This window comes from Prionailurus bengalensis, chromosome C2, assembly GCF_016509475.1.
Source record: "Prionailurus bengalensis isolate Pbe53 chromosome C2, Fcat_Pben_1.1_paternal_pri, whole genome shotgun sequence".
NCBI lineage: Eukaryota > Metazoa > Chordata > Mammalia > Carnivora > Felidae > Prionailurus > Prionailurus bengalensis.
Genome location: NC_057350.1, coordinates 12,841,869 through 12,868,050, shown reverse-complemented (window position 1 = coordinate 12,868,050; position 26,182 = coordinate 12,841,869). Strand labels below are relative to the sequence as shown.

The following is a 26,182-nucleotide window of genomic DNA, read 5'->3' as shown; positions in this document are numbered from 1 at the left end:
ATTTAAAAAAAAAAAAAAAGTAGGAACGACGGCTGGTTGCTTGTTAGAAACAATGCAATCCAAAAATCAGGTGGCATCATCTTTCAAGTACGGTAAGAAAAAAAACCTGTCAGTCTAGAATTTTATACCCCATGAAAACCTTTTAAAAGTTAAGGTTTTTTTCCTATGAAAAACCTGAAAGAACTGATTAGCAGACATGAATGAGCAGAATTCTTTTTTGAGAGAGAGAGACAGACAGACAGACAGACTGTGCAATCGGGGCAGGAGAGACAGAGAGAATCTTAAACAGGTCCCATGCTCATTGTAGAGAGAGCCCGATTCCACAATGTTGGGACCATGACCTAAGCTGAAAATCAAAGAGTCAGCCACTCAACTGACTGAATCATCCAGGTGCCCCTCTTTTTTATTGATTTTATTTACTGTGTGAGAGAGAGAAAGAGTACAAGCAGGGGAAAGGCAGAAAGAGAGGGAGAGAGAATCCCAAGCGGGCTCTGTGCTATCAGGGATTTAATTTCACAAACCATGAGATCATGACTTGAGCCGAGATTAAGAGTCAGACACCCAATTGACTGAGTCACCCGCACCCCTCAACTACAAGAGCTCTTTTTTTTTAACTTTTTGAGGGGGGAGGGGCAGAAAGAGAGGGAGACACAAAATCTGAAGCAGTCTCCAGTATCAACACAGAGCCCGATGTGAGGCCTGAATTTACAGACTGCGAGATCATGACCTGAGCTGAAGTTGGACGCTTAACCGACTGAGCCACCCAGGCGCCCCTGAAACTACAAGAACTCTTAAAGGAAGTACTTCAGGCAGAAGCAAGGAGATAGGAATCTGAGTCTACACAAAGGAATGAAGAGAACCAGAAATGGCAACTGTAAAATGGTAAATATAAGACATTTAAAAACAACAAACATATTGTGGGTGTCACAGCATACAGGAGTAAAATGTATGGTAAGAACAGCACGGAAAACCAGGAGGGGCAGGGATGGATTAATACTGTTGTACGGTGCTTCTACTATCCACAGAGTGGTATATAATCCCACTTGAAAGTGAACTGCAATAAACTGAAGGGGAGTACTACATATCCTAAAGTAACACACCCACACACACACACACACGTGCACTGTAGCTAAAAGCCAACAAAGAAAACGACACAGAATCGGACCAATAATCACACTAAATGTAAAGGGTGTACACGTTCCAACTAAAAGGTAGAGATGGTCAGACTGGATTTCAAAAAGGCAGAGCCCAAATCCATGTGTCAACAGGAAACCACTTTTAATACCAACATGCAGATTACAAGTAAAAGGATGAAAAAAGAATAATGGGAAGCCTCTTGGGCTCCAAGAGTGTGCAGACTAAATTTTATCATTTCTAACAAGTGACTAGTTTTGATGAGGAGGGAAAACTCAAAAAGCTTTAAAAAAAACATCCAACTGTGGGATAGCATACTGTTTCGGGAAAGACGAGATGTGTTAAGATACAGCTACACACCTCCATAACCAACACACATAAATGGAATATATTTGAGACCGAGAACAGTCTAAACATTTAATATCACGCTCACTAAAAACAGCTAGTACTCAGCGGGCTAGGGTATTTTTAATAATCAGCGACATTCTCTAAGACAAATGGACTTTCCACGTGTCCATGAGGAAAAGTCCATTTCACGTCTGCCGTCATCTGCTGTTTCAAGAAGTCCTGGCTTTGTAACATTTAAGGAAAAGAGCTGCCGTGGGGGTGCAGAAAGTATAATAGGCTATTAAAAAAACGGTTATAAACACCACTCTGTTTCAGGGCCCTGCAAACAGCAATTTGGCCTTGCGATAACAGATCTTCAGATGCTACCTGAAGATTAAAGATTCAACCAGGCTCAACCAGCATGGCTCTCAAGGATTAAAATAAAAAGCAGCCCCTCTTTTGTGGGCTTCAGTGGTGGTATTATGGAGCTGCCAGGCTCCTCCTGACGCCTCCTTCTACACCACTTCCCTCCGAGGCGGCCTGGCAGGTGAGAGAGGAGTCCACGGGGCCTGTGTCCCCGTGGTCTGGTGACGAGGCTCAGAGAGCTGCACACCGGCCTCCCTGTTTGGCGGCACACGTGATTTAGGAGCTGAAGATCTCAGCCCAGTTCTGTTGAGGACAAGAATTCACTGTGGAAAAAGCATCTGTCACTGTCATTGCTAACAGCCCTGGCTGACCCTGTTTCTCAGCCAAGGACTCAAAGCAGGGAAGCAGTAAGGTTAAGAAAACAGGTTCCCCTTTACAGCAAAAGGCTGAACGGGAGAAGTGAGACTGTAGTTTCTCTGAAGTCTGGCAGTCACGCTTAAAAACTAATCACATGCCCAATTTAGGATCGCAAGACGTTAGCAACACTTGGACCCAGGTGTCACTGCAGGAAGTAACAACACTTTGTTGAGAGCTTTCTGTGCTACGCACAGTATGAAGGACTCACAAGCATAATGTGGGGTAAACGGAGCTGAGACAAGAGAACACATAATGCATAAAGTTCAAATACAGGGCCCTGGCTCCTGTTGGGGAGGAAGGGATACTGACTAGGGAGAGCTGCCCACTACGTTCTGCTCCTTGATCCAGCTGGTGATTTCACCAAAACTCCCACCACACACATAGGATTTGTGGTCGTTTCTCTACATCACACTTCAATTAAAGTTCATTTAAAACATTCTTCGTGATGGGGCGCCTGGGTGGCTCAGTCGGTTAAGCGTCCGACTTTGGCTCAGGTCAAGATCTCACAGTTTGTGGGTTCGAGCCCCACGTCGGGCTCTGTGCTGACAGCTCCGAGCCTGGAGCCTGCCTCGGATTCTGTGTCTCCCTCTCTCTCTCTCCACCCCTCCCCTGTTCGCGTGCTCTCTCTCTCAGACATAAATAAACATTAAAAAAAAAAGTTAAAAAACAAAACATTCTTCATGCTTGCTTCACCAGAGCAAAACCAAAGAGAAAAACACGTGTTAAAAAGAATATGAAAAACTGATTCATGATTTAATTCAACAACAATAAACCTAGTCTACATTGGCCATATGCTGTTCACAGATTTCTGTTCTGTTCAACTCACCATTTTACTGCTAGAAATTTCCCTACAAACTGGTATGCTTCCTTTTATCAGACGACAAAATTTATTTAAAACATTACGTTTCTACTTTTTGTTCTGGACGATAAGTATTCCTAAGTAAAACTTAATGACCTAATTTTTGTCTGTTTGTTTCTTTTAATATTTTCATTACTTTCATATCTCTATCCACCTCTGTACTTTTCAAAATTTTCTGCTTTACTATGAATGACTTTAGTGTAACTGGTATTTTAAGCTACCACAAATCCTTTTTAGGGCAGGCATGTTTTGCAAATCTTCCTACCTGTATCATGCCAATAGAACTCAAAATAGGCTGTGTTTGGAGATTTCCCTAAAAAGCCCACTTCCTAATTAGCTCTCTTCACAAAAGGCCTCTCAGACACTGTCCTCCCGACCCAAAAAGGGCAATCTTCAAGATTCCGAGAAAAACACTGTGTCCTATTTTTAGTACTTTTCTATCAGTGTCGTCCAAGCCTCTGCCTTCTGTCTCTTAAAAGCTCTATTAAGAGACCAAGCAACCGACTAAATGATTTGTTGTAATCCACTCAAGTTACCTCATATTTGCAGACTGTGGAAAATCTATTTTCACATTTGATGAGAAACAGACCTCACCAGTGCTGCCAGGGCAGGGGTGGGGGAAGGAGAGCTTCCGGGCCGCACGCTGGTCCATGTGCCTAGGTTAACCTGCTGCGAAGTCACCGGGACGGTTAAGATACCCGCTTGCCATTACGGCGATCTGCGGCGGACCTGAAATGCCTGGCTCTCCAGCAGATGAAATCTAGCTCAGCCACAGAACACCACGCCTCCGGAGGCCAGGGCACTACAGCAACCCCAGGGGCCACCAGTGGGAAAGCCCTGAGGAGACCCAGCCCTGTCATCCTGTTGTTAGGAAAGGCAGCACCAATCTGTTCACGCTGGAGCATAAAAAGACACCTTTAAATCTTTTCTTTTTTTTTTTAATGTTTATTTTTTGAGAGAGAAAGAGAGAAAAACAGAGCGCAGACAGGGGAGGGGCAGAGAGAGAGAGGAAGACACAGAATCTGAAGCAGGCTCCAGGCTCTGAGCTGCTGGCACAGAGCCTGACATGGGGCTCGAACCCACGAACTGGGAGATTGCGACCTGAGCCGAAGTCACTTAACCAACTGAGCCACCCAGGCGCCTCATAAAAAGGCAACTTCAAGCTGAAAAACGAACAGAACGGCACGAATAAGGACACATGGTCTCCTAGTGTACCTAAATCCACGTGGATGTTAAGTTCAGCAGGAAGGAGCCTGGGGTCCCTGCCGGCATCACGCCGGCCACGGCAAAGAGCAGAGACGTGGACCGCGCGCCTCTACCCGCACACCACGCCTGTCCCTGGGCGGCCGTCTACACAGGCCCGGCTAGAGTCATGACAGGTCTCAAAGAAGCAAGCTGGGCCCAGGAACGCATGCGAGGAACAGGTAACGTGTCCCCGCTAGGAGGAAACAATGGTGAGAGGTCGGGGGGGTAAGGAGAGTTTCACCGCACACCCTTTGGTACCGCCTGACTTTTGAACAGTGACTATGACATCTAATGGTAAAAATTACTTAAATTAGATGTATAATTCTGGGACGATGGAGTTGACGATATTTTTTCTACTTTTACTAGTAAGTACAACTCAAATATACTGGACAGATGTTAAGACGACTCTAAAAGGTGGAAAGGAAGCTGACCAGCTGGGGGACCTCAGGTGAGTTCCCTGTGTTTTCTTTCTGCTTCTGGTGTCCCAGACTTCGAGCTGAAGAAGCCAGCAACTCCAAAAATCAACAGGCACAGACAATACCTGAACAAAAGCCTACTCTTTCTAGTCTTGAGACAAAAGACTAGAAAAGAAGCAGCCTAGCCCGACAGAAAACTCAGGTAATAAATAACTGCTCTGCTTCAGCCAAACACCTCACAGAAAGCCGCGGGGCTGGCGCCCACCCGCGCCAGTGAAGGCAAGTGCGGAGCCCGGCCTTCAGCCTGCCAGGCTGTGACACAGAGCCCCAAGTCCCCTGCCGGATTGGCGTCTGTCAGAGGAGGCCTAGATGGAAGTAGGGGGAGGGAGGCAGTAACCAGAGGCCCCTCCTGCCCCCCACTGGGCATCAGAGGCTTGTCAGGGGGAGGCCCAGTGAAGAGCAGTCATGGGCCACTCTAGCCTCTCCAGCCAGGAATACCAATACAAGTGTGATCCATAAATAGGAAAACCGCTAAATTGGACTTGGCCAGAACAAAAAACTTTGGCTCTGTCAAGACTTTGTGAAGAGGATGAAAAGGTAAGCTACGGATTGGGAGAAAATATTTGTAAACCGCATATGCAATGAAGGATGAGTATCTAGAATATATAAAGAACCCTCAAAACTCAACAGTAAAAAAAAAAAAAAAATCCTATTAGAAAATGGGCAAAAGAGGGGCACCTGCGTGACTCAGTCAGTTAAGCGTCTGACTTTGGCTTAGGTCATGATCTCGCAGTCTGTGAGTTCAAGCCCCGCGTCGGGCTCTGTGCTGACAGTTCAGAGCCTGGAGCCTGCTTCGGATTCTGTGTCTCCTTCTCTCTCTGCCCCTCCCCTGCTCATGCTGTCTCTCTCTCTGTCTCAAAAATAAATAAAAACATTAAAAAAATTTTTTTTTAAAAAAAGAAAATGAGCAAAAGACATGACCTGACATTTCAACAAAGAGGATGTACAGATGGCAGATGAACCACAAGATGCCGGACATCATCAGCCACTAGGAAAATGCACATTAAAACCACAATGGGAGGGGCGCCTGGGTGGCGCAGTCGGTTAAGCGTCCGACTTCAGCCAGGTCATGATCTCGCGGTCCGTGAGTTCGAGCCCCGCGTCAGGCTCTGGGCTGATGGCTCAGAGCCTGGAGCCTGTTTCCAATTCTGTGTCTCCCTCTCTCTCTGCCCCTCCCCCGTTCATGCTCTGTCTCTCTCTGTCCCCCAAAAAATAAATAAACGTTGAAAAAAAAAATTAAAAAAAAAAAAAAAAAAAAAAAAAACCACAATGGGATATGACACGCTTGTCGCTGACGAAATGTCCCAAACCAACAGACCTACCTGACCTGGGAATCAGACCCGTCAGCCCTAGTGGGTATGTGTGCGTATGTCTGCGTTCTGCCTCCTCCCTCCCGTTCACTCACGAAGACTCCCACCCTCAGGCTACTAGACACAAAATACAATTTCAAAAATATACTTAAGCCAAGAAAAAGCCAACCTCGGCAGGCTCTCACTCATTCTCAAGGATAAAATCTGGTGGTACTGGATCACTACCTAGTGAGAATTCAGAAAAGCCTCTTGCTACAGAGTTAGAAAAAGATCAAGCGTGAAGGGATGCTCCCAAATTTTAAAATTATAATTTTTGTTTTTCAAATCACTATATTCAAAACATTCACTGTTACTTTCCTGAAAAGGTGAGAAGGCAGATGAGGATCCTCCTGGGATTAATCACAATCCTCAATTATCACAGTGGGGACTACCATGAGAGACCCGCTCCTCCGGGGGCACCTGGGTGGCTCAGTAGATTGAGTGTCCGACTTCAGCTCAGGCCATGATCTCACGATTTGTGAGTTCCAGCCCCGCATCGGGCTCTGTGCTGATGGCTCAGAGCCTGGAGCCTGCTTCGGATTCTGTGTCTCCCGCTCTCTCTGCCCCTCCCCTGCTCATGCTCGCTCACTCTCTTGCTCTCAAAAATAAATAAACGTTAAAAAAAATTTTTGTTTAGAAAAGAAGCCCGCTCCTCCGGCCGCGCACCAGAGAAGGCTACAGTTACCTGGCCTGGTCAATTCACTGAAGAGATGCAGGAGAAAGCAGGGGTCATAAAGGCCATCTAGATCCACTGTGCTCCTGTCTTTGAAGATCAGTTCCTGTCCATCCTGAAATAGCCCGAAACAAAAAAATGTGTGGTTTGGCCTCTTAAACGTAATTAACATGTGAATGCTCACCCACTGTATCTAGAGTTCCAATTATTGTGAATATTCAAAAGCATAAAATAAAATGGCTCCGTAAAAAAACTGCTTCTGCGTGAAATGGATATCGTTGGCTCTGCTTCGAGTTAGCCTTTCTTACGGGGGAAGTTACAAATGAAATACGCACAGCCAGTGCTCATACTGTTGAAGCTGAGTGACGGGCCAATGGGGGTCCTGTCTTGGTAGCTTTGCATACAGTTGGGATTTTACTTAACTTGATGTTAACAAACCCTAAGAGAAACAGCGCTGGCATGTCACAGATGTACAGTGTGCCAAAGTAGAGGGTGCAAACAGAACCCTCAAAGGAGCAAGCACAACGGCACTCACAGCTGCCAGGCAAGCACAACGGCACCCATGGCTGCCGGGAGCGTTCCCCAACAGCTCTGCCCTGGGGCCCCCCTGCACCTCAGGGGGCAGCAGCCTCCGGTTCTGGGGGAAGTGGAGGATGGTCTTCATCATCCGGTCCCGATCCAGCAGGCGGAGGATGTCCCCGACGCTCGGCTGTTGCCACAGCGACTTGCCCAGACTCCGGCACGTCTTGTGATGCTCCACAGCCACTGGGCCCCACAGCAGCACTCTGGAGTGGCACAAGGGAGAGCACACTGGTCACAGGGCCCCACGGGAGCAGAATCGATGCTGATGACAATGACCATCATGGGTAGCTTGGTCGAGCAGCCAGCACACTCCAGGCATTGTCCGGAGCATGTATCATTTCATTTCCATCATGACACAGGGGGAAGAGGGGTGGTGGAGATGCCAGCAATGAAGAGGGTGTTGGGGGGGGGGGGGTGGACAATGACACCTGTATGGAGCTTATGATGTGCCACTTACTCTAAACCCCCCACACCCATTAATTTGCTTATCTGTGTAACAACTCCATAAGGTAGGTACTGTTGCTACTCCCATTTTGCAAACGGGGGAAGAGACACCAAGAGGGTTAAGAAAGTTGCTCAGCTAGTCAATTGCCCAGCAGGTTAGTGGCACAGCTGGAAGGCAAAACTGGGGGGGGGTCTGGCTCGAGTCCATCCTGGGTCACAGCAGCAGAATCCTGGCTGCCTGATGACGCTTTACCGATTCAAACCTTCTCCTGTTCACAGGTGGCCGCGAGTAGAGCAGGTCTGCACGAACAGCCTTCTGGCCGTCCCTGCCTCGAGTCTTTTATATAAACACCTCGACCTTTTATGCCACCAACACCCATTACAGCTGCCCCCAAGAAACCACCTTGACTTCCTCCTACCTCCCTCCCCACTACCTCCTCCCCACCTCCCCACTGCTAGAGGATGCTCCCTGAAAGCCGAGCTCAGAGGAAGGCCATGTCTCTGTCCCAAAATGTCTATCAGCTATCTCGTTGCCTGGATGGAAATGATATTATTTCAGTCTGATATTTAAAACCCTTACCAACCAGCCTGTCTAGCTTTCCCACCACCTTGTCCCTACACATATCCTGTGATGCACAGAAGCTGACCTCACCGTGCCCAGAAATGGATGACTTTCCCGACTCACAGCCATTGAGACACTGTTCCCTCCACATGGTGTCCCCAGGCTCCGCCACCAACTTCAGCTCCATCAAATCCCTCCAATGCCAACCCTGTCACGAAGCATTCCCTGGTTCCCCTCATGTGCCATAACCGCCGGCCTTCACCACCAAAGGCCAATCGTAAGGAGTTACACTTACAACAATCTGACCCCCTCACCAGACAGCAAGACTGTGTCTTATTCCTCTAGGTATTCTCAATAGCGCTGACCCAGCACCCAGCCCCAGCAAGGGCTCAATGAACCTATCTCTGAATTCTCGGTACACGCTCATTTCTGTGCAGATCAATGACAGCCATTCAAGTTAAAAAATAAATAGTCTGGGGCGCCTGGGTGACTTCATTGGTTGAGTGTCTTGACTCTTTATTTTGGCTCAGGTCTCGTTCTCATGGTCCCTCATGAGTCTGAGCCCTAAGTCGGGCTCTGCAGTGACAGTGTGGAGCCTGCTTGGGATTCTCTCTCTCCCTCTGCCTCTCCCCTGTTCATGCTCTTTCTCTCTCTCTCAAAATATAAACAAACGTTTAACACATAAATAAATAACCTTCTTTGCTAGGCTGTTCCCTGGTGAGTAAACAGGCAAGCAGCTAACAGACTGGATACGCACGTCGAACGGGCACCATTTACTGGCATGAGATCCGTCCGCTGAACGTCTGCAGGGCTCCTATGAGGCTCCCTAGCTCGGGCCTGCTCCTCCAGGGATGGATGTGACATTCACGTTGGCTCTGAGGAGACTCTTCTGTCACTTCGCCGCACAGAGTTGTGTGAGCACCACCTCCCCTCTCCTGGGCTGAGAGCCGGCTGCTCCCATAACCAGCTCTGACCCGCCCTCCTTGGGCAGCCCATTCAACTTCCTTCACTCTCTCAGACAGAAGGTGTTCTGAGGCCCAAGTGAGACTAAAACGGCTCTTTCTTCCCTTTGCTCTCCTCTCCCTTACATACACGAGGACCATTTATTTATTCCAGAAAGGGTACAGCTGACGCGGCACCAATTCCAAAGCAGTAGGTGAGGCCAGTTCATTAGGGGAAGGAAAAGAATGTTTATTCATGACCTGGGCATTCTTAAGAGATAGAAACGTTTTTGTTTTTGTTTTTCCTCCTGTGGGGGTTGGGTGGCTTCTCAGCTAATACTGCTTTTATCTTTAAATCAAAAAGGAGCGGGGGGGGGGGGGGGGGGGGAGGGCAACGGGGGAGGGCACTTGGGTGGCTCAATCGGTTGAGTCTAACTTTGGCTCAGGTCATGATCTTGAGGTTCATGGGTTCGAGCCCTGTGTCAGGCTTTGTGCTGACAGCTCAGCGTGGAGGCTGCTTTGGATTTTGTGTCTCCCCCTCTCTCTGCCCCTCCCCTGCTCGCCCTCTGTCTCTGTCTTTCAAAAGAGAATAAAAAATATATATATATATATAAAGTATGCCATGGAATACTTTAAAAAAAAGTATTCCACCATGAAAATTATCTTTTTCTCCCCTCCGCAGAGTTCCTCCCGAAGTATTTATCTTGGCCCAGTTCACTCACTTCCTGCCTTAACACACCAGGCTCTTCTTCATGTACGTACTGGGCAGATGTTAGGGAGCGGGCCCTAAATGGTAAGGAGAAAAGACTATGCGAGGGCAGCACAGAGAAGCTAAGATGCTTTCCATGAGCAGCTCATTGGACAAAAGTCCCCTGTTAACCTTGACCCTGGGGGGTGGGGGGGATGGCCCTCAGGGGAAGGCATCAATCTTGGCCCCTCAGGCCAAAGCTGTGCTGCCCAAGGACACAGCCCCTGGGGACTCGGGAGGGACAGAGAGGCAGACACAGAATGAGACAAACACACAGGGACAGAGACAAGTCCAGAGACAGACCAGCACCCGTGTGCACCGAGAGACACAGGGAGAGTGGATTAACATCCAGTCAGCCCCCCACTCCTCTCCCCAGCAGCGCCTTGTCAAAGTCACTCCCATCTGAAGTAAAGCGTGAGAAAAATCAGCCAAACTAGACCCTCCAGCTCGAAGTGAGTTTGGGGGCAGGTCTGTGACAGTCAGGAGGGTGGCCCCGCCAATGCTGCCCTGCCAACAGGCGAACCTTGGAGCATGAGGCCGAGTTTTCATGAGAACCGGTGTGTGTTAGGGGAGCCCCATCCATCTCACCCTTCCCCCAAGAATCAAAAACGAATGAGGGGCGCCTGGGTGGCTCAGTCGGATGAGCGTCCGACTTCGGCTCAGGTCATGAGCTCACGGTTCGTGGGTTCGAGCCCCGCGTCGGGCTCTGTGCTGACAGCTCAGAGCCTGGAGCCTGCTTCGGATTCGGTGTCCCCCTCTCTCTCCGCCCCACCCCTGCTTGTGCTGGGTCTCTCTCTGTCTTTCAAAAAATATGAATAAACGTAAAAAAGAATTAAAAAACCAAACAAACACATGAGAGAAGATCCGTGGAGCCTGCTGTGCGCTACGAGCCCCAGTTTTGGGGTGGCCCCTTCAAAGCCTGCTGCTCACACCCCCAGGCCCAGTGCTCACCTGAAGTTCACAAGGCTGAGGTCGTTCTGTTCATACGCCCGGAGGAGAAGCAGAATCTTCTGGTCTAGAAGTCAAATCAAAGTCCATTTAGAAAACTGAAACCCTCACATGCTCCTTCTGCTTTAGAACACTGCCTGGTCCCCACGCACTCCCTGCTCATATGGCCTGGTGCCCTTATTCTCCCTGGTTATACCACCTGTCCTGTCCCCTCACACTCCCCGGTCACATGGCCTGGTCCCCACACACTCCCTGGTCGTATCGCCTGCCTGGTCCCCTCACACACTCCCTACCTGGTCCCACACACCGCACGATCATATCGCCCGGTCCCCACACACTCTCTGGCCGTACCACCCGCTCCTCACACCCTTACCCAGGACACTGAGAGTGGCGCCATAGGCCCCAAGGAGCACTGAAAAGTGACTGCTTTCACAGACAGAGGGACACAGCTTTACCACCACTGACATCAGATCCACCAGCGCTTCTGGAAGAAAAGAACGCTGAAATGCACAACAGCGCGGGGGGACGTGCACACAGAATAAAAGCAGAGGAGGAAGCATTTCAGGGAACACTTCAGTGATTCAAATATCCTTCTCTGAACAATACTGGTCTTTGGACTGTGCCTCGATCATCTTTTGCTTTTTTTTTAAGATAAAAAAACACGTCTTCACAATGGTCTCTCTTCCCAGGTCTCTGACAAGCCGCCGTCACCCTCTTCACTCCCCATCCCACCGAAGATTTTAAAACCTGAGCACTTTCCTCCATGGTTACATTAGCACAATCTCTAACACATCCCTCCTCCTGCCTAACTAAAGGGTGGGGCCTTTCTGCTTTTCCTAGTACCCACACCAGTAACCTGGGTGACGGTTTCGTCAGCTTAGCAGTTTATTACAGACCGACCCCACGGTGATTTCTCCCGGTTGGGCATGTTGTCTCTAAGCAGAGCGTGGCTTCAAGAGGACAGAGCCCTTCAGACCATCTCGTCTGACCTCTCCCACAGCCTACACGAAACTCAGGGTCACAGGGGCTAAAATAAATGCCACTGAACTAGGGGCAAAGCTTCAGAACCCGGGCTTTCAGAGACCTTCCTGACAGGGAACTGTTAACAGGGACGTTCGAACCCTTCACCCTCAATGAAAGTTTCAATCTTTTCATGAAAGCATCTCACACAAGCAAACAATTCCTCCCAGGGCAGACACCCATCTAACTTCCCCTACTTCCCAGATTATAACATGGGCCTGCGATACGGCAGTAAGACCTTAAACGTGACTTCTGTAATAACAGACTTTGAAGAAAGGTCTGTGCTTGCTGCTTGACCCGAAGTCAGAGGGAACACTGCTTTAGCTTGGATTTGATAGAAACAAAATAGCCTAATGCCATTTGGGTAATGCTCCTCAGCTCCGGAAACACACAGGTGCTAAACTCTGGTGCACAGCGAGCTCCACGAAATTAGGAAATAAAATCTATGTGAGATGAGAGGGTGGGGTGAGGGGTCACCTTTTACTTGACTGTCTGGGTTTTCCTCTTCTTCAGACTTGAGTAGAGTCGGCAAAAACAGAGAATGCTGCGTGAGCATCATGTGGATCGCCGGAAGCTGGGTGAGCTGCGTGCACACGGAGTTTTCCGGAAGGTACAGGCGTTGTATGGCAGCATGGAGGGCCTTTAAAAACATGTGGTCCTGATACCGAAATCTAGGAGGCAAGAATCAAAGGGGGAAAGAGCTTCATAAAGGGGAGTTTCATTTCACAAGAGACAAGAAAAAACTTTTGATGTTTTATTAAGAAACATCTTTAGGGGCGCCTGGGTGGCTCAGTCAGTTAAGCATCCAACTTCGGCTCAGGTCATGATCTCAGTTTGTGGCTTTGAGCCCCACGTCGGGCTCTGTGCTGACAGCTCAGAGCCTGGAGCCTGCTTGTCATTCTGTGTCTCCCTCTCTCTCTGCCCCTCCCCTTCTCCTGCTCTGTCTCTCTCTCAAAAATGAATAAACGTGGGGCGCCTGGGTGGCGCAGTTGGTTAAGCATCCGACTTCAGCCAGGTCACGATCTCACAGTCCGTGAGTTCGTGCCCCGCGTCGGGCTCTGGGCTGATGGCTCAGAGCCTGGAGCCTGTTTCCGATTCTGTGTCTCCCTCTCTCTCTGCCCCTCCCCCGTTCATGCTCTGTCTCCCTCTGTCCCAAAAATAAATAAATAAATTAAAAAAAAAAAAAAAAAAAAAAAAACGTTGAAGAAAAAAAAAAATGAATAAACGTTAAAACATTTTTTTAAAAATCTCTAACACACCACAAAGATGAGAAGTCTACGGTGCACATCCATATCCCCATCTCGATTCTACTGCTGTCGCTCCATTACACTTGCTTTATCACTGCCCCCCCCCCCCCCAGCCACCCACCCATCACAGGGGGTACTTGTGAATCAGGCATGGGGTGCATTTATTTTCCTGATAGCGCAAACACCACACGAACTTCCTGTTTACTTCAAAAGTCAGGAGACCCAGGAACAGCCAACCCTGAATAGAGATGACGCTCGCTGCCCAGCCCACCTTGCCAGGTCAGCCTCCCCCTGTTCCTTCCGTCCTTCCAGCTATTCAATATGCCCGTCCAGTGGCTCAGAGGCCCTCTCTGTTTTAAATCCCTCAGAACCCCCTGAAGGAATGAAAGCATCGTGCTCTAAAAAAGGGCAGCTTTTTAGTCATATGTGAATGATGTTGAGAATCACTTAGCATATAGTGGGCATTCTAGAAATATAAATTAACTGAAGACTGAACAAAATGTCACCATGTTGTGATGGTGATCCATGGCTGTCATTAACCCGTAACCCACCTTCACATCTTTCTCTCCTCTCGGGTATTGTATTTTCCTCTGCTCCAAGTTGGTGAATAACCAGGGAAATGAAAATTACAGGTACAACAAAACACTGTTTCATGGTCGTCCGCTTGCTAAAAACTAGAGTCTGACCATATCAAGTGCTAGTGAGGATGTGAGGAAACACCACGCTAGGGTGGCTCAGAAACTTTGGAGAGCACGTTAAAATTCTGGTGAAACTGAAGCTGTGCCCACACTAGCAGACAGCGAGTGCCCCACCCTGAGACAAGCCAGCACAGGGCGCTAAGAAAGGCATCCTTTGGGGCAGGAACGGGAGGGAGGGAGGGAGGAAGACGTCCGCCAGCCGGGGACTGGCTACATTGACTGTGGTGTGGTCTTAAGACAGAATTCTGTACCCCACCCCGCAGTATAAGCAAATGGGCTTAGGACTCTGTGTAGCAGCAAGGGTAACTCAGAAACACTCGGGTGCCAAAAAGACAAAGGACACACAACGTGAACGTGTACAGAACACTAAGCAAACTAAGTAATACCATTACTGTTTAGAGACCTGCCGGCGTGCAACCCAAGTACCAAAACCGTCACGGCCGTGACCTCAGAAGTACGCTCTCGGGGGAGGGAAGAGAATAAATCGGGACAAATACAGGAAGTGGTCGGCACTTATTAAATCCGGGTGCTGCTGTGTTATCCTCTGCACACTTCTGGTTTCTAAAAAAACATTTCATTAAAAAAAAAAAAATTTTTTTTAATGTTTACTTTATTTTAGAGAGGAAGACAAAGCACCAGCGGGAGTGAGGCAGAGAGAGAGAGGATGACACAGAATCCGAAGCAGGCTCCGGGCTCTGAGCTGTCAGCACAGAGCCTGACGTGGGGCTCGAACTCACGAACTGGACCGTGAGATCGTGACCTGAGCCAAAGTCTGACGCTTGACCGGCTGAGCCACCCAGGTGCCCTGAGGATTTCATTTGTTCAAGGCCGCTTCTCTCATCATCTACAGAAGCAGACTCTACGTCAACGGGCAAAGCATTCAGCCTCTCCACGGTACACCTCGTTATCTCTGCCAACGGAACAGGGCCTGTTCCGTCACAGACACGGTGCCAACAAGCTCCCAGGCTGGCCCTGCGGTGTGCACTCACACCCTTACCGGATCGCACCGAGAAAATGAAATCGTCTTACTTGAGTCCAGTCTTCACAAATTTCTGCCAATCTCCAGGATCCACTTCATTAAGGAAATTCTGTGAATAAAACAAGCACGAGATATACAGGGGAGACTGTCCTTTCGTTTTTGTTTACATATATATTTTTTAAGTTTATTTTGAAAGAGGGAGAGAGAGCACGCACGTGCAAGTGCACACACGTATGAAAGCGAGGGGGGGGGCAGAGAGAGAGAGAGAGAGAGAGAGAGAGAGAGAGAGAGAGAGAGAGAGAGAATCCCAAGCAGGCTCCGCGTTGTCAGTGCAAAGCCCGACACAGGGCTTGAACTCACGAACAATGAGATCATGACGTGAGCTGAAACAAGAGTCAGACGCTTAACTGACTGAGGCACCCAGGCGCCCCTTCAATTAACTTAAAATAAAGAATACAGAACTTAAATTAGAGTCATTCGGCAAATATGGAATACACCCAAGCAATCTACAAAAGCATGTGGTTGCTTCTGACTTTAATTTTTTTAATTGTTTTATTATTTCTGCTAGCAGTTCTGTCAAGAGCTACTTGTCTACGATCATAAAAGGAGTAGAAAAAAATTTCTTAACAGTCGTGTTATTTTTCCCTTTGTCCTCCATTTCAGAAGGTACTAGATGATGGCACCACACACAGGTCCGGCCACACGTGGCTCCTTAAACACAAGACAGCACGTATCTGCAGGGGAGACCTTTGTATCGCTAGTCGAGCCAACGCAGGTCCGCAGTCACTGACGTAGAGAACACCTCCAAATACGGCACAGTGTTAAATCAGAGGGGTGCATGCTCTCGAGGGAAGGAACTTTCTGGGACGATGAAAATCTTCGGCAGGAGTGTGGGCACAATCGTAGGTACGTTTGTCAACATTAAACTCTACTTAAGAGCCTGTATTTCCCAACATGAAAATTATTCCTCAGTTAAAAAAAAAACAAAAACAAAAAGGGCTGGTCTGGGTGGCTCAGTCGGTTAAGCACCCACTTTTGGCTCAGGTCATGATCTCACGGTTCATGAGAGCCCACATCTGGCTCTGTGCTGACAGCCTGGAGCTGGAGCCTGCTTTGGATTCTGTGTCTCCCTCTCTCTCTGCCCGTCCCCAGCTCGCACCCTCTCAAAAACAAAGAAACGTTAAAAAAAAATGTTTTTTAAAAGGGGGGGCTGGTGAGGCGTGCTGACAGTGGGGCAGGCTGTGTGTGCCTAGGGGCAGGGAACAAAGGGGAACTCCGTACTGGCTGCTTAACACTGCTGTGAACCTAAAACCATTCTAAAAATGTTACATCTATTAAAGAGGGAAAAAGAAGAGAGAAAGAAAGGTGGGGGAGGAAGAAGGCATGCCTGAAGAACACAAATCTTCATCGGCTATCAAGCCGGCCTGCTGGGTGGGGGGCTGACCATGGGGCCGCACAGGAGGGTCCACTGTCACCTGTGGTGGGGGAGCCCAGCACCCTCCTCTACGCTCAGCTCTCTCTAGATATCAGGGATGTCCCTTCCTCCCTCCTTGCACTGCCGTATTTGGGCTCCTGTGAGCCTCGAATGCATAAACCTGTAACAATGAATTAAGACTGAAACACAGGTTGCAAGATCTCTTAAGCACACTGCTTGATCTATGACCTATAAACATTTATCACACAACTGTCACTTGGGGTTATTTTCCTGAGGATTACTTTTTAAATTTTGGGTGCAGGGTTTTAACACTAGTCACAGACTCTAGGAGTTTTAACACAATTTGACATCGTGCATTGAGAAATAATGCCTTCGCTTCAGGATATTATTTCTGTACCAAAAAATATATATATATTTTTAAAAAGTACACTTCAACAGGAGGGAATAATGGCCAAAAATAAGAGCTGAATATTTCCAAATTTTATGATAGCCCTGGGCTCACAGAGCCAAGAAGCTCCATGAACCTCAAGCATAAAAATCTTAAAGAAAACTACACTAAGGTACACCATGATCAAATTGCTTTAAAAAAAAAAAAATCCTAATAAAAAAAAATCCTAAAGGGGAGGAAACAAAGATAAGAATGACAGATTTCTTATCAAAACCTATGCGTACCAGAAAACACTAAAGCCACTCTTTCAAAAAGCCTAAAAAATATATAAAATCTAGATTTTTATGCCCACTGAAATTCTTCCCAACTCATTCTGAGAGCTGTGTTACCTGTTCCTAAAACCAAAGAAAGACACTGCTAGAAGATAAAATTACAAATACCCAACATGCACGAGAAAATTGTTAATAAAACATGAGTATGTCAAATCCAATAATATGGAAAAGCCATAATACGTTAGAACCATATATGTATATCCTGGTAAAGTTGGGTTAATGACTGAAATCAATTTATGAAAGTCATCTTAACAGAGTAAACGAAAAAACGAGACCACACGACCATCTCAGTAGAAGCAAAAAAGTGCCTGAAAAGATCCAACATCCGTGGCTGGTACAAGGAGGCCCACCGTTTCAGGGCTGCCTGTCACCTGCCGCTCTGCCTCCCAGACACGGCCCGGCCCGGCTCGTCTCCCTCTGGTTTCCATTCAAGCCACCTAGCCTGGGGTCCGTCTGTCCACCTTGGTCTATTTCACTCCTTCCCTTAAAAACGTAGCCAGGGTCCCTAAGAAGAGGAAAGACGCCTACCAACAGCTCACTAAATCTCAGCAGCATCTGCCTCTCCTGATCCTGGGTGCCGTCCTGGCCTTGCTGGTCGCCACTGAAAGACACGACCAGCCATTTTACACAGGACGCCAACAGACTCCTTCTCCAGGCACGCAGCTCTTCTGCCGACCCGTCCAGGACTGCGGACACAGAGTCGGCCACGCTCCAGCTGCAGCAGACAAAAGGCAGAAAGTCAGAGGGATGGCCTAAATCCCTCCAGCTTAAGTGTTACCACCATTACACTGCGCACCTGGGACTGGTGCCCCGAGTCCCCTGCCCCTACAACACCCGAAGACAGGAATCACAGGCCGCCCCTGCCTCCTTGCTCCGGCGTCACAGGGGTACCAGCATTTTCACAATTAGGGGAAACAGTATTAGTGCACCAGAAAAAAAGATAACATTGTCCGGGCTTCGCCTAAATGAGACTATCTCCAAGTCAGCACTACTGACATCCTGAGCCAGACTATTCTTTCTCGTGGGGGAGAAGACGGGACAGTCCTGTGCGTAAGGTATTTAGCAGTACCCCTGGCCTCCACTCTCTAGATGCCGGGAGCAACTACCCCTCACTCACAGCACGATGATAAAAAAATGTCAGATGTTGGCAACGGTCCTCTGGAGGCGGCAAAATCAGCCCTAGATAAGAACCGCCGCTCTCAGGGAATCAGAACCAACCATCCGCTTATGGAGATGCGCTCGCTCCGGGCAGGATGGCTGGAGGCAGACTTCCTGTAGGAAGTGCCTTCTCCCCGAACGAGCAGGGAAGCAATTTCTCACTAGTTTATGTAAAAACTACAGGGAAAAGTGAAGCGGGGAGAGGAACGGCCGTCAGACAATCTAAGCCTTCATACCTCTCGTGCCTGCCTGGGGTCTGAAGCAGGCTAGGCAAACGGTCCATGAGGATACCAAGGTCCTTGGCTCTTGCAAACGGGACCAGCTGGGCCAGGACCTCGTGATGCAGCCCAGACCCTGGGGGCCCATCCGCACTGAGAAGCCTGGTCTGTAGCTGCCTCCACAGAGCTTTCCTCAAGACGGGAATGACAGCAGAGGACACTAGGCAGAGACAAAAAGGACAGTCACACACCACGCTGTGCTGGAGTTAGCGTGCAGCAGCTCACAGAGCCCGTGGCTAACCCTGAGGCATCTTGTGACGGGGAGAGGTCACGCTCGCAACTTGATGCTGGCCAGGGCGGGAGTGCTGATGCCGTGCAAAGTGGCAAACGCAAGGGCCGGCAGGTTAGATGCTGACCAGCACAACACACGGGTCACCTGGTCAGTCGACGCTCTGACGCTGGGTCCCGAGCGCAGCGCCTGGCTCGATGCTGGTAACGAGCGCGTGAGTACCAAAGCCCTGAACTCGCTCGGGGTTCGTGCCTCAAGGACACGGGAGCTGGAGAGGCACGTGAGCAGCGGTGCACCAAGAACCGCTGACTCGCCTGAAACTCTACGGGTGGAGCGAAAGGGCTGAGCCCGAGCTGCCCGGACTCCGGGTAAACTCATGGACGCTTTGGGGGGGGACAACGGGGTGGGACAAGGACGGCCATCCCAAACGCCTCCTCTGGTCCCGGTGCGGCTCCCTCCTTGACCCACCCCTGCCCCCTTCCTGTGGGGAGCTCAGGGTGGGCAGGAGCGTGGGGGCGGCACCTCAAGCCACAGGCCCAGACAGGGGAGGGGTGGCGAGTGAGAATCTCCCCGCTTTCTCAGTGTCCAGAGGCGGGTCAGTCAGCGGCTGAAGGAGCGACAGAACTACACCACAGCCTAAACGTGGACGTTCCAGGCGCAGCAACGGACCTGCGGCTCCCACCTCCCCATCCTCGGACTTAACGCCTCCAGCTGCCCGACGTCACCTGTTCCCGTACCTCCCGCCGGGCGTGTGAAGCGTCCCCGCGTCCTGCACCGGAGGTACACGTGGACGAGGGGGAGGAAGTCGTCGAGGCCTTCCTGGAGGCAGAGTCCCGAGCCGGGCCGCCTGCACCACAGCTCAAACCGCAGCAGGTGGGTGGAGCTCAGCCTCACAAGTAGGGCGGCGGTGCTGAGGGCCGCCTGCGTCCGCCGGGCCAGGCAGTAGTCCAGCACGTCGACCCCGACCACGGGGACCAACACGGGCTCTCTCTGTAGAGTGTGGAGAAACACGGCGTCCAGCTCGTCCACAGCCAACGTGGGGAGCAAAGCCCCCAGGCCTTTCACAAACTCAGAGGCCCAAAGGAGCTCGCAGCTCTGCAGCTGATCCTGGGGGCTGTGGGTCAACAGCTGGACCAGCGTCTTGCCGAGAGCGTTCAGGTGTCTCTCCTTCCCGGGGGACTTTGGGGGTCCCGGGGCCACCAGCTGGGCCTCGGGCAGGCTCAGCAAAGCCAGGGTGACCTCACGGAGCTGGGCGCCCTCCATGTACGGATGCAGCTCCTGCAGGGCCTCCAGCTGCGGGAGGGTCTCTGCCCGAGACGTGGCCCGGCCCGCCCTCCTGTTCTGCAGCTCGTTCAACACGCTCCGGGTGATGGCCTCCGAGTACCCGGCCAGGAGGCCCAGCTGACAGATGCTCCGGAGGATCGGGGCGCTCGCCAGCAGCAGCTGCAGGACCCCCGCACTGAGCTGGGCCGCCAGGAGCTTCACGAGGATGGGGCTGAGGGCGTGCGGAGGGAGGGCCCGTCGCTCCAGGGCCAGGTACCAGCCCTCCAGCGTGGGATGTCTGAGGATGGCCACCAGCACCTCCTCCAGCGTCTGAAATACGGCAACAAGGCACAGACCTCACTCGCGGCCCAGGGCCAGCGGGGAGTAGGATGAAGGGCAGGGAGGAGCATTCCTAAGCCACCCCATCCCCCGGCCCGAGTTCTGATGCCCTTCTCGGGGGTGCCCCGCAGCACCCCAATCTGAGCCCATCACAGCTGTAACCCGACTACAGCACACCCCCTCCCCGGGGCGACTGTGACGGCTCGACCGTGACTCGGCGGGGGCCCCACCCACACCGGCACGTGTCTGAGAAGTTCAGCTTGAGTGAATTTACTGCACAGTGAAACTGCTCTCCAGTCCCTCTGGACAGGGGACGGGCTGTGTAGGAAAGCCGAAATGCGATGAAGGCCAGTCATCTGGACTCCGCTCAGCAGCCCTGCCCTCCAGCATCAATCTGACTGGGGGGACGTGGGGATCTCCCGTCAACCGGAGCAGCGTGATCACGGTTTGGGAGAGACCCCGCGCCTGGAACAGCACATGGGGACACAGCTGCAAGACCACGGTCTGGAACTAAAGGTCACGTTCCAGGAGGCTGAGCCTTGAGTGACCCCTGGGGAACTCGCTCGGACCTAGCACTGGGTTTAAACCACCGAGCACAAAGCAGTGAGCAGCCTGGCCAGGTTAGGGAACGATCTTTGTAAGCAGCCTCGCGGAACAGGGTTCCTAGCCAACAAAGTCCCAACAACAGTCCCCGAGGATGGGAAGACGCTGTCCTTCCTCCTTCACTCGTCAAGGAAGGAAAGAGGAATCCATCACACCTTCCAACAGAGCTGCGCCCGTTAAAAACAGAAAAGTGTGGGGCGCCTGGGTGGCTCAGTCGGTTAAGCATCCGACTTCGGCTCAGGTCATGATCTCACAGTTCGTGAGTTCGAGCCCCGCGTCAGGCTCTGTACTGACAGCTCGGCCTGGAGCCTGTTTCAGGTTCTGTGTCTCCCTCTGTCTCTGACCCTCCCCCGTTCATGCTGTCTCTCCCTGTCTCAAAAATAAAATAAACGTCAAAAAAAAAAACAACACAAAAAAAACAGAAAAGCGTGATTTCATGTTAGCACCGCCCTGCCCCTGTCAAACGGCTCATAGGTGGTCCTGCCGCCCCGGCCACCTCCCGGGAAGTCAACCTGGAGATCAAAGGAAGGAGGCCGTCATTAGACTATGAGATGAGGAACTTGTTTGCAGGTGAGATGCAGACTGAGAGAGAAGGGTTCACCCTGGCCCCAGCCCCACAGAGGCCGCACAAGGTTAACAGCAGGACAAAGGCCCCTTCTCCGAGCTGCAAGTTCCCAGCGTGTATTTGCTGGGACGAGCCGCACCCACTGCCCAGCCTTTATCCGACACAGGCTGCAACTGTTCAAAAGAAAAACATTCCTCCTGGGTTTCTCAAGATGTTCACGTCTCCCGGTGTAAGGAGAGGGGAAACAAGTTGCAGGGAGGGCGAGTGGGAGCAGGGAACCGACTGGAAAGAGAAACGCCCAATGGCACCATGCTCATCTGTGGGTGTGAGGGTCACGGATGGCTTGCAGCATCTCCTCTACGCTGCGTTTCCTCGCTTACCTGCGATGAACACGTACTTGTCTAGGGCAAGAAGCAGAGGGAAAGCCAGGGTCCGAGACTCTACAGGAGAAGGCTAACAGGAAGGAGACCCACGGAAGGAGGGCAGCGGTACCTTGTCACTGGCCAGCTCCAGCGAGGCCACGGACTCCACGTCCAAAAAGAGGTCGGATTCGGCCTGGGCAGCCTCGCGTTTCTGCTGGTTCTGCGCGTCCAGCTGCGCACAGTGGACGACCAGAAGCCTGAGGAGGTCCAGGAGGAGCTGCAGGACGGGGGGCCCTGCACTTCGGCCCAGCTGTGAGGATGAGAGCCACACACACGAGAGCTCAGGCCAGGGAAGGGCTCCCAGTCACCGCGACAGTGACCGAGTCCCTCCGCGACCAGAAGGTGCCATGTTCCCAGAAACAAGGACTGAGGAGGGAGGCAGGCCAGCGCGGCCGGTCCTTACAAAACCCCAACAACCTCAAGGTCCTTTCTCAGGAAGATGTGCGCCCTCAACCTTCACGAAGGAACCGGGTTTATTTTGACCAAGATGAGGAAAACGCAAACTAAAACTCTGTAAACCACACTGGAGACAGAAAGCTCACCAACGAACTACTAAACTAACGCTTCTGAGAGAGGCAGCATCTGGCCGCGCACCGGTCCGGTCTGCCGTGGGAGGGGCCCTGGCCCGACTGACAGCTGCCCCAGCAACAGAGGTCGGCCATGCTGTCTGCGCCTGCTGAAGGTCCAGAATCTGCAAGTGAGGCCTGCAGAAAACGGGTGCCGCAGCCGCCTCTGCACGTCTGCTCCGGGAGGGGGTGCAGCCCGGCACAGAGCGGCGGTGAACCAGCAGCTCAGGCTCCCAGCTGTGGGGAAGCGGCGGGGGCGGGGAGGAACCTCCGTGGCCCTGCGTGTGTCACATCACTAAGTCCCCTTGTGTGCAATGGGGTGACAGCGAGACTCCAATACTCTATCGACACGGTCGCTGGGTCTGGACTCGAATGAGAGGCGGCCATTCTGTAGGCAGAGACGTGGGAGCACGCAGGGGCTGTGGGCCCGGGGGGCAGCAGCGCTCACCTGGCCGAAGGTCTCCACGGTGCTCCTGATGTAGAGCAGCAGGTGCTTCGCCGAGCGCAGGACCTGGTGCATCGGGAGGTGCGGGAGGGCGGCCCGCAGCCGCGCCTGAACCTGCTCGTCCAGGAGCGCGCCCTCGCTCTCGTAGGCCGTCTGCAACAGGGCGGAGAAGGAGGAGGCCGGAGGACCCTGGGGGGCGAGACTTCCCGGCGTCTGAAAGGGCTTGGGAAGGCAGCAAAAGCCCGGACAGAAGGAAAGAAAAACCACCACAGATGAACAGGGTGCACAGTCTGCTAAAAAAGGTACAGGGTGGCATTCATGACAAGGGGACATTTCACAATTGTGTCCTCAAACTAAAAAATATGTGACTGCCCGGCATTTTATTTAAGGAAGAAGTTAAGCCCAATGTTTTCAGTCACACATCCGTTCCCAGAGCGCGTGAACACGAAGGCACTGGATCAGGAAGGTGCTCACACACCGAGAACAGATGCCGCAGGCTGGAGCCATGAGGGGCGCTCACTTGACTCTGAGGAGTCATTGTGACTAATCACTGCCAATCCTGTAAAGGAGCCAGCTCAGCAAGCTCTTTGCCTTCCAAAGGCCCTTGCCAGGAGCCTCGGTCGGACTCTCTTGTTGGGAGAAAAACAAGACAGTGGACAGAATGAAAAGAAATTTCTGGAACTCTACCTCACACTGAAGTTGTTAATTTCTTCTACAATAACTGCCAAACTGCCTTCTTTACTGACCCCACGTGCCTTTTATTACCGTATCTCCACAAACACTCCACTTTCTAAAGCCAACAAAACCAGGTCACAAGGCCTGGAGACACAGCAGGTCTCCGGGTGGGGTCCGTGGACCGATCAGCAGGGTCGCCCGGGACCGGGTGAGAAAGGCCAATCTCCAGGCCCGCCTCGGACACGCTTAGCCAAACCCACTCGGGGTGGGGCTCGGTGACCATGTCTGAACAAGCCGCCAGGGGACTGACGTCCCCTCCAGGGTGAGAAGCACCGCTGTGACCTACCCACCAGAGAGTGGACACCTTCCTTCGAGTACCCGTGAGACACAGCACTGACCTGCTAAGCTCTGAACGGCTACATCCAATTCTGCACCACAGCTGAGCCTGCAGGGGAAGGTAGCAGCGGCCGGGCAGGGCGTGGTGCTGGGGCGGACTGCCTGAGCCGAATCCTGGCCACCCCCCCCTCCCCCACCACTGCTGCCTAGTGGCGGAATGGCTATGCCTCAGGTTCCCCATTCGTGTAACGAGCACAGCAGGTCCTAACCTTCCTCCCAGAGGTGCCGTAAGGATTAAATGCCTTGAATTACACGTAGTACCCTTGGTACCAGGCCCTGACGAACGGGAAATGTGCCCTCAACAAAAGCGTCTGCCACAAGTTATCACAAGACAAAGAGGTCCCCAGCCGCCTGCTTTTTCACAAACAGCTAACACTTGTGAATGAATACACAAAAGGCACACCACAAAGTTAACCTCTCCCACCCCCAGCCCCCAACATTTGTAAATACTCTGGTGCTGGAGCCAGATGAGCAGGACCCTGTTACAGGTATGCAGCCCCCACGCAAAGAACATTCTTTCTTTGCTTCCATTTTCCCAGTCTTCACAGACTGGAGACTGCCAGGGGCCACCAGCGGCCCCCTCGCACAGCGGAGCATGCGGAGCCCAGGGGCAGGCTGAGGCCCGCTGAAGGAGGCTAGGACCCAGGCACGCCACATCGCTCGGTGAGGAGACCAGAAAAAAGCAACCTCCCTCCCGCCCCAAAGCTGGCACGGTGACAAGGCAATCCTGCAGCCAGCGGAAACTGCAATTCTGCTGCACCACTGAGCCATCTGTGTCCCCGTCACACCAGCTAAGCAGCAGTGAGGCCACGGGGCTTCCTCTCCCGCCCGGGGAAAGCACAAGGCTAACAGGTTCTCCCTGCAGGCTGCACAGCGGTAAGACTACGCCGTTGGGGCACAGCAGGTGCGGCCCACGGAAGCCGTTGTGGGGTTTTCCAGGGAAAGGCCGGGTTTCCATGGGGGCGGTCACGCCGTGGCTCACCAAGGCCTCGCGGACTGGCTCTGGGATCCAGCGGCTGTAGTACGTGTGGAACCGACAGAGCTGGTGGCAGCAGGGTGGCACCGGAGGCTCCAACTTGTCATAAGCCTGAAGCAACAGACACAGAGCCAGCGGGTCCCTCTGGGTGTGGAGGAGGTCTGTCAGCACCGCCGTCATATAAGCCACGATGCTCTCTCCTGCAAAGAAATGAGACTTGTGTGGGTGGCTCGCCGGGACCCTTCCGTGACCCGTCGATAACACCAACTCCCACAGGTATTCAAGATCCAGAAAAACACGCGCCAATTCCACAAGGGGTCACGCAAACACACTGGAGGGCAGATGCTATCACCGCACGGCACACCAGGCTCCGTTTCACTAAACGTGTGACGCACAGTCAGGCTTCAGTTCCCAAGGCCTGGGAGTGGAGACCCAGGCACAGAAGAAGTGACACAAAAGCCATCTGGGGCCAAGACTTGCTTGGTGCTCACTAATCCATCTCTTGGTCCTTGGCACATGGGCTTCCCCCTGTGGTTAGGCTGGGACCATGTGGCTGATTCAGCCACTTCCAGGCCTGGCCAGAACAGCCTCTGCTTGACTGCGCGCTCTGTCTTCCTCTTCCACAGTGACCTTGGAAGCCGTATGTTGAGATGGTGCAGCTACAAGATGGGAGTGGCCTGGATCCCTGAGCTGCCTCCTTGAGGACAGTCACCCAAGAGAGCAACCACACCTATATTGAACTATGAAAAGGTCCAAAGAGAGACCTTTGCCCATTAAACCACTGTAACTTGGGCCTTATTTGTTACCGCAGCAAAGCCTGAGCAACCCTGACTAATTACACTGTTGTGATCTATGAGTATTTCCTTGGCTCTAAGTTCCAGTAACTTCCAACAAGTATGAAGGACTCACACCCTAGCATGGTGAGGGCAAGAATAAACTTTGAAGAGAAAACATCAGTGTTACAACAGGTGTCTGTGCAGCCATACAAAAAATGCATTATTATGGACTTATCCCTTAAATGGCCAATTTCCCAGAAGTCCACTAGCCTCTAGATTCTTATCCCAACATGCTTAGCTCTAAAGGCCAGGTGGCTGTCA

At 51.6% G+C, this 26,182-nt stretch overlaps 1 protein-coding gene across 1 annotated transcript in view; it reads right to left on the bottom strand.

The window, feature by feature from the left end:
* Positions 1 to 26,182, bottom strand: part of URB1 (URB1 ribosome biogenesis homolog) — a 73,386-nt gene that overhangs the window by 11,947 nt on the left and 35,257 nt on the right. Inside the window, exons 19-30 of the mRNA XM_043593739.1 lie at positions 25,092 to 25,285; positions 23,042 to 23,260; positions 22,098 to 22,277; positions 19,573 to 20,428; positions 18,565 to 18,766; positions 17,699 to 17,885; positions 15,066 to 15,124; positions 12,569 to 12,762; positions 11,445 to 11,555; positions 11,075 to 11,138; positions 7,460 to 7,631; positions 6,859 to 6,961 (exon numbers count right to left, since the gene is read on the bottom strand). Of these exons, the coding sequence (XP_043449674.1) occupies positions 6,859 to 6,961; positions 7,460 to 7,631; positions 11,075 to 11,138; positions 11,445 to 11,555; positions 12,569 to 12,762; positions 15,066 to 15,124; positions 17,699 to 17,885; positions 18,565 to 18,766; positions 19,573 to 20,428; positions 22,098 to 22,277; positions 23,042 to 23,260; positions 25,092 to 25,285 (2,541 nt within the window). The remainder of the gene's footprint in view (positions 1 to 6,858; positions 6,962 to 7,459; positions 7,632 to 11,074; positions 11,139 to 11,444; positions 11,556 to 12,568; positions 12,763 to 15,065; positions 15,125 to 17,698; positions 17,886 to 18,564; positions 18,767 to 19,572; positions 20,429 to 22,097; positions 22,278 to 23,041; positions 23,261 to 25,091; positions 25,286 to 26,182) is intronic.